Genomic DNA, 12,054 nt, shown 5'->3' on the forward strand with positions numbered 1-12,054 from the left:
TGAAAGTTAACATTTTTATTTGTGACATAAGTGAAGGTTGCACAGACATAAGTTAAAAGATTGTGAAAAGTATTTTAGGGCTTCAGTTAGAATTATTTTCAATTCATTTTTTTGCACAAAGTACTGGCTAGGTTTCATGACATCAAATCAGTGATGTCACGGTTGGAAGCCCTAAATAGCTCACAAACATGTTTGATGCCTTATTGAATCCTCGTTACACCTCCACCACAACGGAACATATAACCTTCTTATTTTCACAATTCCTGCCAACTGCAGGAGCCAACATGTCTCATTTAAACCCCATAGGCCATCCTTGTTTGTAAAGGCAAAAAAAACAATGATACATGTAGGGCCACCGTCAGAAAGTCTGTAAAAACGATTCACCATTGCACAGCAGCAGTCAAATGGCTAACCTGAAGCACAACTGAAAGCACTACAGTTCACCTGATTCATCATCACAACTCATCAGTATGGTATGTGCCATAGCCTACTGCTATTTCTGTAACCTTGCTTAATGTGTTTATGCAATAACCAGAGTTTTCTAATAACCTTCTAGAGAGGCCATGAATCATGTAGAAAGGCAGTAAATTAGTTTAACGTTTTCAAATATTTTCTGGGGGAGGATCCCCCCCTAGCCACAACACCAGACTTGGTCCCCGCAATGTCTATACCACTTCGCCCTTGGCGAAGACAGCAGAGTTTTTCCAGTCCGAGTACACCAGGAAGCCAGTGAAAGTGCTGTCAGTCTTAGAGCTGGAGTAGAAACCACTGTACTCTCCCAATGCCATCTGCACCCACACCTGGTCGCCCGGGATGAGGTGCAACAGCGAGCCTCCGGACAAAGATGCTGGCTTGGGCCAGTTCCCATAGAACTGGAAGTAGGACGCCATTGTGAGACCGTTCTTCATCAGGTCAAACTGCAGGCTGGCCCGGTAGACGGTGGCGTGGACCGCAAAGTAATAGACGCCGGGCACTTTGCAGGTGAAGCGTCCTGTTTCCGCGTTGAAGTCGCCCTGCTCGTTTAGCGTTACCTTGTCAAAGCGCACAGCGTCTTCCGCCGCCACGGGCATGGTGCGGCCCTCGGACAACTTGGCGCTGAAGGCTGATTTGGGAGCGATGGCGCACTCCCCCGACTGCCCCCTGTCTCCTTTATCTCCAGGGTTCCCCTGATCTCCAGTGAGGCCTCTAAAGCCTGACTCGCCTTTAGAAGAGGGTAAAAACACAATGCTGTTACTACTGTTCATACAATAACAATTGAACCAATTGAACCAGGGGAAGACTCATGGATCTATATAGTAGAAAGTATGGTGCACTGTACCTGTCTCTCCCCTGCCTCCCTTCTCTCCCTTCTCCCCAGGGACAGAATCACGCCCATCCCTCCCATCTCTTCCTGGTTGGCCAGCACTACCGTGCACCCCAGGAGTACCTGGGATACCTGGGTGTCCCGTACACAGACTGGGCGGGATCTTGTTGTCGTCTAGTTGGCTGGAGAAGTTGACCAGTAGAACAGGGAGGAGGAGGAGGAGGGGCAACAGCTGGAGTGATGTCATTTCAATGCTACTATGTAGAGGAGGGAAACATTCTCTGTCAACATGAAGGAATGAAAAATATATTTTCTGCTTGATATTCTATTCTCCAGAACTGACTTCTCCAGGGGATCCTCAGTGTTTCATCTGTGAGTGTATAAATAGCTATGGTGTTCATTGATTTGTTCTGCAGATGTTATGAGATGCACAACAGTGCAAGGGTTACATAATCACAAGGAAACCTAATTACACAAACTATTGAACCCATAAATGCTATGTGCTGAAATCAATGGAAATATCCTTCAAAGAATTATGACATGAAATGATAGCAGAAAAATAACCTGTAATGTAGTGTAACGGCTGTCATATATTAAAGACTGAATCAGCTTTTCTTATTGACATACATTATTGACTACACTGACTTGTGTAGTGTGAATACAGACGTTCAACTCCTTTCCCATTGGTCACATGTGTAGCGAAAGGTCTTGGACTCTCACTCAACTGGACACAGCTAAGAGGAGGGGTCAGATGACCAGGGGAAATCATGCAACTGGAGAGAGGGAGTGACGGAACTGGAATAACCATCTAAAAATAACATAAGACGCCTCATACCACGGACACAAACCTTTGAGAGAATAGGCCCCCGGTACAGTTAACAAGAGCATACACAGTACCTACAGTGCATTCGGAAAGTATTCAGACCCCTTGACTTTCCACATTTTGTTACATTCCATCCGTATTTTAAAATGGATTAAATCTGTTTTTTTTTTTTGTATCAGTCTACACACAATACCCCATAATGCAAAAACAGGTTTTTAGAAATCTGGGCAACATTATTAAAAATAAACTGAAATATCGCATTGGTATTCAGACCCTTTACTAAGTACTTTGTTGAAGCACCTTTGGCAGCGATTACAGCCTCGAGTCGTCTCGTATGACGCTACAAGCTTGGCACATCTGTATTTGGGGAGTTTCTTACATTCTTCTCTCCAGATCCTCTCAAGCTCTGTCAGGGTGGATGGGGAGTATCGCTGCACAGCTATTCTCAGGTCTCTCCAGAGATCAGGTTCAAGTCAGGGCTCTGGCTGAGCCACTCAAGGACATTCAGAGACTTGTCCAGAACCACTCTTGCGTTGTTTTGGCTGTGTACTTAGGGTCATTGTGTGCTTAGAGTGAACCCTCACCCCAGTCTGAGCTCATGAGCGCTCTTGGAGCATGTTTTCATCAAGTATCTCTCTATACTTTCCTCTGTTCACCTTTTCTTCTATCCTGACTAGTCTCCCAGTCCCTGCCACTGAAAAACATCCCCACAGCATGATGCTGCCACCACCATGCGTCACCGTAGGGATGGTGCCAGGTTTCCTCCAGATGTGAGGCTTGGCATTCAGGCCAAAGAGTTCAAGCTTGGTTTCATCAGACCAGACAATCTTGTTTCTCATGGTCTGAGAGTCTTTAGATGCCTTTTGGCACACTCCAAGCGGGCTGTCATGCAGTTTAATGAATAGCTTCCGTCTGGCCATTCCATAAAGGCCTGATTGGTGGAGTGCTACAGAGATGGTTGTCCTTCTGGCAGGTTCTCCCATCTCCACAGAGGAACTCTGGAACTCTGTCAGAGTGACCATCAGGTTCTTGGTCACCTCCCTGACCAAGGCCTTTTTCCCTTGATTGCTCATCGATTGCTCGCTCGGACGGCCTAGCTCTAGGAAGTCTTGGTGGTTCCAAACTTCTTCCATTTAAGAATGATGGAGGCCACTGTGTTCTTGGGGACCTTCAATGAAGCAGACATTTTTTGGTACCCTTCCCCAGTTCTGTCCCTCGACACAATGCTGTCTCGGAGCTCCAAGGACAATTCCTTCAACTTCATGGCTTGGTTTTTGCTCTGACTTGTACTGTCAACTGTGGGACCTTATATAGACCGGTGTGTGCCTTTCCAAATCATGTGCAATCAATTGAATTTAACACAATTGCTCAATTTCAAGTCTCATTTTAAAGGGTCTAAATACTTATGTAAATAAGGTATTTTGTTTTGGTATTTTTTTATTATTAGCAAATATTTCAAACATTTGTTTCACTTTGTCATTACGGGGTATCGTGTGTAGATTGAGGATTTATTTTTATTGGATTCATTTTAGAAAAAGGCTGTAACGGAACAAAATGTTTAAAAAGGTGAAGGGGTCTGAATTTTTTCCGAATGCACTGTATGGCCGACAGGCATCATACTTTTAAAAGGCTATAAGGGCAATAAGATTATGACCATACCCTATATAAGTCCCGTGTGGCTCAGTTGGTAGTTGGTAGAGCATGGTGCTTGCAACGCCAGGGTTGTGGGTTCGATTCCCACGTGGGACCAGTATGGAAAAACAATAGGAAAATGTATTCACGCACTACTGATCTGGATGAGAGCGTATGCTAAATTACTGAAATGTGATACTGTTAAATATCTGTTGGCGTCAGTAGACTTATTTTTAAAACAGCTGTTTCACATTAAATGTTAACGAGAGCAGCAGTGCCAGAATGGAAGCAATCATTATTTACACTGTTCAAAACAAAATCTCAGTGTTAATCCCTGCTTTCCTTTTGGTGTGAGTTCAGGATCGTGTCTGTGTCTGTCTGTGTCGTCTGTGTGTGAGTAAGCCTGAGGGTTTTGAAGTGAGGGACAGAGTGTCTCCGCCCCCTCCTTTATTAGCAGTGCTGGGAAAGAGAGGAGCCAGATGTGAACAACTGACAGCATGAACTACAGACGGACACTGTTGGCTACCATGGGACTGCATCACAGGACGGGTCTCACAAGGCCTGAGAAAACAGACACGGGGAACGGCAGGGCATGTCTCCAGAGCACTTCACAATCAATTTCCTGATAGCAAGAGTGAGCCATGTGGCAGAGAACTGTGCAACTTGATCACACAAAAGAATGCTCACGTTGAAAATGTAAAATTACTACCACAGAATATGCCCATATTCAAACGTCCGTTTTAGACATCTAATAAAACTATCTTCGAGTAAGGACTTTCAGCCTGTAGTGTGCTCACTACAAGCAAGTATTACATTAAGGCCAGATAATATGAAATCCTGTCTTCCAGGTTATTTTCAGCTCAGTGCAGCCATCGTGAGTCAGTGGTATATTTCAGCCACAGCTGCTGTATTCTTTATGACAGCATTTAAAGACCTGTTCCGAGCACAGAGGTCTGGCCTGTGGAGAAACTAGCCGAAAGACGTGTCAGCATTCTGAGGAAGAACAGACAGACAGGATAAACACTGGAATCTGAGAAGCTGCAGACCACTGTATCCCTATATTGACTACAAAGTCCCTTTTTTTTGTGGGAATACAATATGCAAAATACAATAATACCTCAGTATGTATTGTTGCAACTTTCTGAGCAACTAATCATCCAATAACAGAGGGGATGTTGGCAGTATCACAAAGAATCACAGTACAGCACGTTTCTGATGAGGATAACAGCAGTTCTATGACCGGTTAGAAAAAATGTATACTATTTGAATAGGATACTATTTGTTACTTCAATAAAACATGTACAGTGGGGAGAACAAGTATTTGATACATTGCCGATTTTGCAGGTTTTCCTACTTACAAAGCATGTAGAGGTCTGTAATTTTTATCATAGGTACACTTCAACTGTGAGAGACGGAATCTAAAACAAAAATGCAGAAAATCACGTATGATTTTTAAGTAATTAATTGGCATTTTATTGCATGACATAAGTCAGAAAAGCAGAACTTAATATTTGGTACTGAAACCTTTGTTTGCAATTAAAGAGATCATACGTTTCCTGTAGTTCTTGCACACACTGCAGCAGGGATTTTGGCCCACTCCTCCATACAGACCTTCTCCAGCTCCTTCAGGTTTCGAGGCTGTCGCTGGGCAATACGGACTTTCAGCTCCCTCCAAAGATGTTCTATTGGGTTCAGGTCTGGAGACTGGCTAGGCCACTCCAGGACCTTGAGATGCTTCTTGCGGAGCCACTCCTTAGTTGCCCTGGCTGTGTGTTTCGGGTCGTTGTCATGCTGGAAGACCCAGCCACGACCCATCTTCAATGCTCTTACTGAGGGAAGTAGGTTGTTGGCCAAGATCTTGCGATACATGGCCCCATCCATCCTTCCCTCAATACGGTGCAGTCGTCCTGTCTCCTTTGCATAAAAGCATCCCCAAAGAATGATGTTTCCACCTCTATGCTTCACTGTTGGGATGGTGTTGTTGGGGTTGTACTCATTCTTCTTCTTCGTCCAAACACGGCGAGTGGAGTTTAGACCAAAAAGCTCTATTTTTGTCTCATCAGACCACATGACCATCTCCCATTCCTCCTCTGGATCATCCAGATGGTCATTGGCAAACTTCAGACGGGCCTGGACATGCGCTGGCTTGAGCAGGGGGACCTTGCGTGCGCTGCAGGATTTTAATCCATGATGACGTAGTGTGTTACTAATGGTTTTCTTTGAGACCGTGGTCCCAGCACTCTTCAGGTCATTGACCAGGTCCTGCCGTGTAGTTCTGGGCTGATCCCTCACCTTCCTCATGATCATTGATGCCCCACGAGGTGAGATCTTGCCCCAGACCGAGGGTGATTGACCGTCATCTTGAACTTCTTCCATTTTCTAATAATTGCGCCAACAGTTGTTGCCTTCTCACCAAGCTGCTTGCCTATTGTCTTGTTGCCCATCCCAGCCTTGTGCAGGTCTACAATTTTATCCCTGATGTCCTTACACAGCTCTCTGGTCTTGGCCATTGTGGAGAGAGGTTGGAGTCTGTTTGAGTGAGTCTGTGGACAGGTGTCTTTTATACAGGTAATGAGTTCAAACAGGTGCAGTTAATACAGGTAATGGGTGGAGAACAGGAGGGCTTCTTAAAGAAAAACTAACAGATCTATGAGAGACAGAATTATTACTGATTGGTAGGTGATCAAATACTTGTGTCATGCAATAAAATGCAAATTAATTACTTAAAAATCATACAATGTGATTTTCTGGATTTTTGTTTTAGATTCCGTCTCTCACAGTTGAAGTGTACCTATGATAAAAATTACAGACCTCTACATGCTTTGTAAGTAGGAAAACCTGCAAAATCGTCAGTGTATCAAATACTTGTTCTCTCCACTGTATATTCCAATTACACAGGAATTCATCAATGCATTTGCAAAACAAAATGAGTTGCCTGTGAAACATAAATTCCTCCATTCCTTTACTGACTGTTTGAGTAGCAGCAAAAGATTATCAATGGAAAATAGATATTTTTCCTTATTGTAGATAATGTGGAACCACACCTACTCACAGCAGACAGTGAATATATAAAACTATTTTCAATCAGGAATTATGTGAAAATAAAGTTTACCAGTTAACGTCCAAAAGTCCTCAGGAGCTGCAGTCTTTGCCTTGTGCTGAAGTGAAAACAGTCGAAGTTATGCTTTAGCCAAAGAGTCTGGGGGGAAAAAAGGAGAACTCTGTCTTGAAAGGAAACGGTAATAAAAGCAAATTAGAAAGGGAGGGTGGGAGAGAGAGAGAGAGAGGGAAAGGAAAAGACAGTTTGAGTATGAGGGAAATATTTGAAGTCTCGCCAGCGCAAATAATAAAGGGGAAAATAAGTCTTCAATAAAAAAAGATCAGGATCAAACAAGAGTGAGGGAGAGGTTGAGAAATGAGGAACGCGAGTGAGTGGGGGAAAAGTAGGTGCAGCGAGGATAAAAGGTTGGCAGATTACATCAGATTTTAAGATTCGACACTGGAGGAATTTCTTTCCCCAACATAAACAGTGGGAGAGATCAGACTGTTGTGGTCACTGGTCAGGGATATGTAGCCACGAAACACTGAGGCATAGTCCTGGAAAACTCAAGCAATAATGTTAACTGCTGTTACAGCCTAAGCGTCATATTGTGAACTCCTCAAAAAGCAGTAAGGCCTTTAGGATCAGAGAATTCTTCTTTATTAGCTTAAACGCGGAGATATTTGATCGGTTTCACGAGCGTAAAGATACAGGGAGATACTTGAAATGATGTTGTCTTAGAGTGAAGCAATGTTGTTCTTTCCTCCGATTTTCTTCAGAAATTGAAGCAAAAGAGACTTTGGCTGGAATCCTCTCCTCGTGTCAGTTTTGAGCTGATTGAGGAATGTGAAATAGTCGGAAAACATCCCACATTTCACTTAACCATTGGCAGACCCTCTTAAAGAGGATGTGACTTATTTTACTGAACTATCACTCACTATGATCGCTGTCTTGCCACGCAAAACAGCATGTATGTGTCCCTAAAGTCTGCTACAGCATTTACAAAGACACCAGTTAGTAGTACTTCACTGATGACACCGCTTACAGGTACAGACTACGTTGATGGGACTGCTGAGGCTTGGTCACATGTCGGTTGGAACCTCCCATGTTTCTACACATGGGTTTGGTTTGGTCTGTACACTACTTCACTGTTTTATGGGACAAGGAGAGGTTGGCAATTGCTCTTTAAAATCCCAGACCTAGACTTTTCCCTTTTCACTCGAGGCAATTGAACTGTTTCACAGAGGACTTCACAAGCCTTGCGTTGAGGCCAGTAGCCATAACTGCACTGAGGTGGTGTAGATTTATATATGGTTTCAACTACCATTAGACAATCAGTCCATTTTTTCCCCCTGCTCGTTTGGACACAAAAGACTGTAAAAACATTAGAAAAGTGATTTTTATTTTGGGAATCTGTTCCAAAGTATTCTCAAGCATAATAGATTGTGATTGTGTACAAATGTAAGCAAGGTTTGAAATGATTATGTTTTTGACAAATATATCTGTTTTGGGCCTAAGCGAGTGGCATGAATGACTCACAAATGTCACGGAACTATAACATTTCAAATTCTGCACTGAATATATTGTGCAGGTTGTCAATAGTGTAACTTATGCTGTCATTATTTCACAAGACCACCTGGGTAGAATACATGGAGGTATAACATGTGTTGATTGTACCATTGAGCAAGGCAGTAGATGCACTAGGTAAGAATGTCTGCTAAATGACAAAAGTTTAAAAAAAAAGGCTTTTGAAAGCTAGCCGCAATTATGCCATACAACTTCCCCCCTGTTGAATTAGTGATAAAATCGGACTTTGTCATGTTTATTTTAACTGGCTAGACCAGACGAGTCTGGACTAGACTGAATAGATCTTTGACATTGTTCATAGGAGAACAAAAAGCCCTTTACCAGTACCTAACCCAGCCCACACCATACACAGAGCGAGTCAGCGCCAGAGCAGCATTGGTACTTAGTGCTCCAAGGCACAACGACAGGTGTCATCTGGATATATTCCTGACGGCAGCCCTCTGAGCACATCACATTTCACTAGATATTCTTCTCCCAGAACTGGGATTCCTCAAATCAACTAACCAGATCACCCCCGCCCCCCTGATACTAGCGTGCCTCTACCTTCAAAGCTTCAGTCACATACTCATTCCTCAGATGGAGCGAGAGAGCCAGAGGAAAGAAAGGAGATGTACAGTTAAGAGTGTGGATGGATGCAGAGATGAAAGAAGACACGGAAGGTTCTCTGTGGACTGTTGGAGATGATCCAGAAGGAGTGAGAGAAGATTGAAATAAAAAAGGTGTTAGAAAAAAAAGGGATTGGAGAGCACAAAAGAGGAAATGGAGGAGGAGGGAGGAGGCTGAGAGGAAGGAGAAGGAGGTGGCAATGCTGAGAGATGTCGTGGAGAAGGACAAAGAGGAGAGTGAGGGAGTAGGACAATGAAGTGGAGATGGAGGGGGAGGCCGGATGGGCAGAAAGAGGAACTGGAAATATTGGAAAAGTTGGAAAGTTGTAGTTGGAAGAGGAGGAAGAGAAGTTTGAGAACAGGAATAAGGTCGAAAAGGTTGAAGAGAAGAAAATGTACAAAAACAGGATAAATATTTAGCAGATGTGGAAGAGAAGGCAAAGTAGGAGCTGAAGAAAGTGCTGTTTGAGAAAGGGAATGAGGTGGGGGGGGGGGGTGAAGTTGGATGTGGAGGAGAAGATGGAAGTAAAGAGGGGGAGGACAAGAAAGAGCTGGAGCTAGTGAAGGTGGAGACGGGAGAAGTGGAAGACCAAGGTGAAGAGAGTGAGAGAATTGATTGAAGTTGGGGGAAGAGAAGATAAATGTAAAAACAAAGAGAGAGTGGGGGATGTGGACAGACTTGTGGAAGGAGTGATGGAGAAGATGTGATGAGAAGATGAGAGAGGTGGAGAAAGTGAAGCTGGAGAATGAGGTCCAGAGAGAAGGGGGAAATGGAGAAGAAAGAGTAGGAGGTGAAGCGGATTAAAAGGTGGAGTTGGAAGAGAAGTGGAAGTCAGAGATGAAGAGTCAGAGAGTGGATTGAGAGAATGAAGGAGAAGACAACAGAGAGAAAGGAAATTGAGAGAAAAGGGGAGGGGTGAATGAGAAGACAGAGAGAATAGAAAAGGAAGAGAAGGACCAGGAGAGAGAGAGGGAGTCCATGGAGAAGAGGGCCAATGATGAAATGGAGCAGGTGAGAGATTATGGAAAGAGGAGATAAGGAAAGAATTACAAGGAGGCATTGATCGAGCTGGAAAGAAAAACCTGAAGAATGCAAGAGAAACGGGATGATGTGAGACAGTGTGTGGAGAGGGCAAGAGACGTTCAAAGACAGAGCAGAGAGAGAGAGAGAGAGAGAGAGACTACGCGATGAAGATTAGCGAGTTGCAGGATGAGGAAGGACTTGGTCTGCAGACTTAAAGAAAAAGAAAAACAGACTGGATGGTATAGATACTTCACATAACCAGATAGTTCACTCAAATGACCTTCTGTCAGTATTCTGGTTTGTATAATCCACATAGAGCCAGAGCTATAGGAATAGAATAATACTACTATAGAGACCCCTTGACTTTTTCTACATTTTGTTATGTTACAGCCTTATTCTAAAATTGAATAAATTGTTTTTTTCTCCCCAATCTACACAGACAATACCACATTAACACAGAAAAACTGAAATAACACATTTACATAAGTATTCAGAACCTTTACTCAGTAATTTGTTGAAGCAACTTTGGCAGCAATTGCAGCCTCGAGGCTTCTTGGGTATGACGCTACAAGCTCGGCACACCTGTATTTGAGGGGTTTCCCCCCATTCTTCTCTGCAGATCCTCTCAACCTCTGTCAGGTTGGATGGGGAGTGTCGCGGCACAGCTATTTTCAGGTCTCTCCAGAGATGTTCGATCGGGTTCAAGTGCAGGCTCTGGCTGGGCCACTCAGAGGCTTGTCACGAAGCCAGTCCTGCATTGTGTTGGCTGTGTGCTTAGGGTTGTTGTCCTGTTGGAAGGTGAACCTTGGCCCCAGTCTGAGGTCATGAGCTGGTTTTCATCAAGGATCTCTCTGTACTTTGCTCTGTTCATCTTTCCCGCAATCGTGACTAGTCTCCCAGTTTTTGCCATTGAAAAACATCCCCACAGCGTGATACTGCCACCACCATGAGTCACCGTAGGGATGGTGCCAGGTTTCCTCTAGACATTACGCTTGGCATTCAGGCCAGAGAATCTTGTTTCTCATGGTCTGAGAGTCCTTTAGTCATCTTTCTGACCAAGGCCCTTCTCCCCTGATGGCTCAGTTTTGCTTGGTGGCTATCTCTAGGAAGAGTCTTGGTGGTTCCAAACCTCTTCCATTTAGGAATGATGGAGGCCACTGTGTTCTTGGGGACCTTCAACGCTGCAGAACATTTTTTGTACCCTTCACCAGATCTGTGCCTCGACACAATACTTTCTCTGAGCTCAACAGACAATTCCTTCGACCTCATGGCCTGGTTTTTGCTCTGACATGCACTGTCAACAGTGGGACCTTATATAGACAGGTGTGTTCCTTTCCAAATAATGTCCAATCAACTGGATTGACCACAGGTGGACTCCAATCAAGCTGTAGAAACATCAAGGATGATGAATGGAAACAGGATGAACCTGAGCTCAATTTCAAGTCTCATTGCAAAGGGTCTGAATACTTATGTAAATAAGGTATTTCTGTTTTTCTAAAAACCTGTATTTGCTTTGTCATCATGGGGTATTGTGTGTAGATTTATATATATATTTTATTTAATCAATTTTAGAAGGCTGTAATTTGAAAATTTTTTGGAAAAAGGGGTCTGAATACTTTCCGAATGCACTGCATGCCACAACACCAAATATTCTTACGAATAAAAATATACTGAACAAAAATATCAATGCAACATGTAAAAGTGTTGGTCCCATGTTTCATACGCTGAAATAAAAAATCCCAGAAATGTTCCATATGCACAAAGTGAGCATTGCTCCTTTTCAGAAAAAATATCTATCCCACCTGACAGGTGTGGCATATCAAGATTGATGCTGATTGAAACAGCATGATCATTACACAGGTGCACCTTGTGCTGGGGACAATAAAAGGCCACTCTAAAATGTGCAGTTGTGTCACAACACAATGCCACAGATGTTTCAAGTCGAGGGAGTGTGAAATTGGCATGCTGACTGCAGGAATGTCCACCAGAGCAGTTGCCAGAGAATATGTTAATTTATTTACCATAAGCTGCCTTCCAACG

The 12,054-nt window shown here is 43.5% G+C and overlaps 1 protein-coding gene and 1 non-coding gene across 7 annotated transcripts; one reads left to right on the forward strand and one right to left on the reverse strand.

The window, feature by feature from the left end:
- LOC101268927 (adiponectin 2) lies at positions 1–7,653 on the reverse strand. Of its 6 annotated transcripts, XM_021581491.2 has the most exons (5): positions 7,237–7,653; positions 6,871–6,957; positions 3,786–4,751; positions 1,319–1,560; positions 1–1,201 (listed from the first exon to the last, which is right to left on the reverse strand). In XM_021581491.2, exons 3-5 carry the CDS (start codon positions 3,827–3,829, stop codon positions 666–668), a joined length of 822 nt encoding a protein of 273 aa, XP_021437166.1. In that variant the 5' UTR covers positions 3,830–4,751; positions 6,871–6,957; positions 7,237–7,653; the 3' UTR covers positions 1–665.
- Positions 3,795–3,875, forward strand: trnaa-ugc. The gene has a single exon. It is a non-coding gene; the product is annotated as a tRNA-Ala (tRNA).
- Positions 7,654–12,054: the final 4,401 nt, after the last annotated feature.

This window comes from Oncorhynchus mykiss, chromosome 24 (assembly GCF_013265735.2).
Source record: "Oncorhynchus mykiss isolate Arlee chromosome 24, USDA_OmykA_1.1, whole genome shotgun sequence".
NCBI classification, from domain to species: Eukaryota; Metazoa; Chordata; class Actinopteri; order Salmoniformes; family Salmonidae; genus Oncorhynchus; species Oncorhynchus mykiss.

What these genes read in the sequence shown, in the direction of transcription:
- LOC101268927 (XM_021581491.2), bottom strand. Translation starts at nt 3,829, where the DNA reads ATGCTCTACCAACTACCAACTGAGCCACACGGGACTTATATAGG. An exon ending in CCACACGGGACTTATATAGG is followed by an intron (nt 1,561 to 3,785) that starts GTATGGTCATAA and finishes TCCTCTACATAG; the next exon opens with TAGCATTGAAATGACATCAC. An exon ending in GGGAGGCAGGGGAGAGACAG is followed by an intron (nt 1,202 to 1,318) that starts GTACAGTGCACC and finishes CCTCTTCTAAAG; the next exon opens with GCGAGTCAGGCTTTAGAGGC.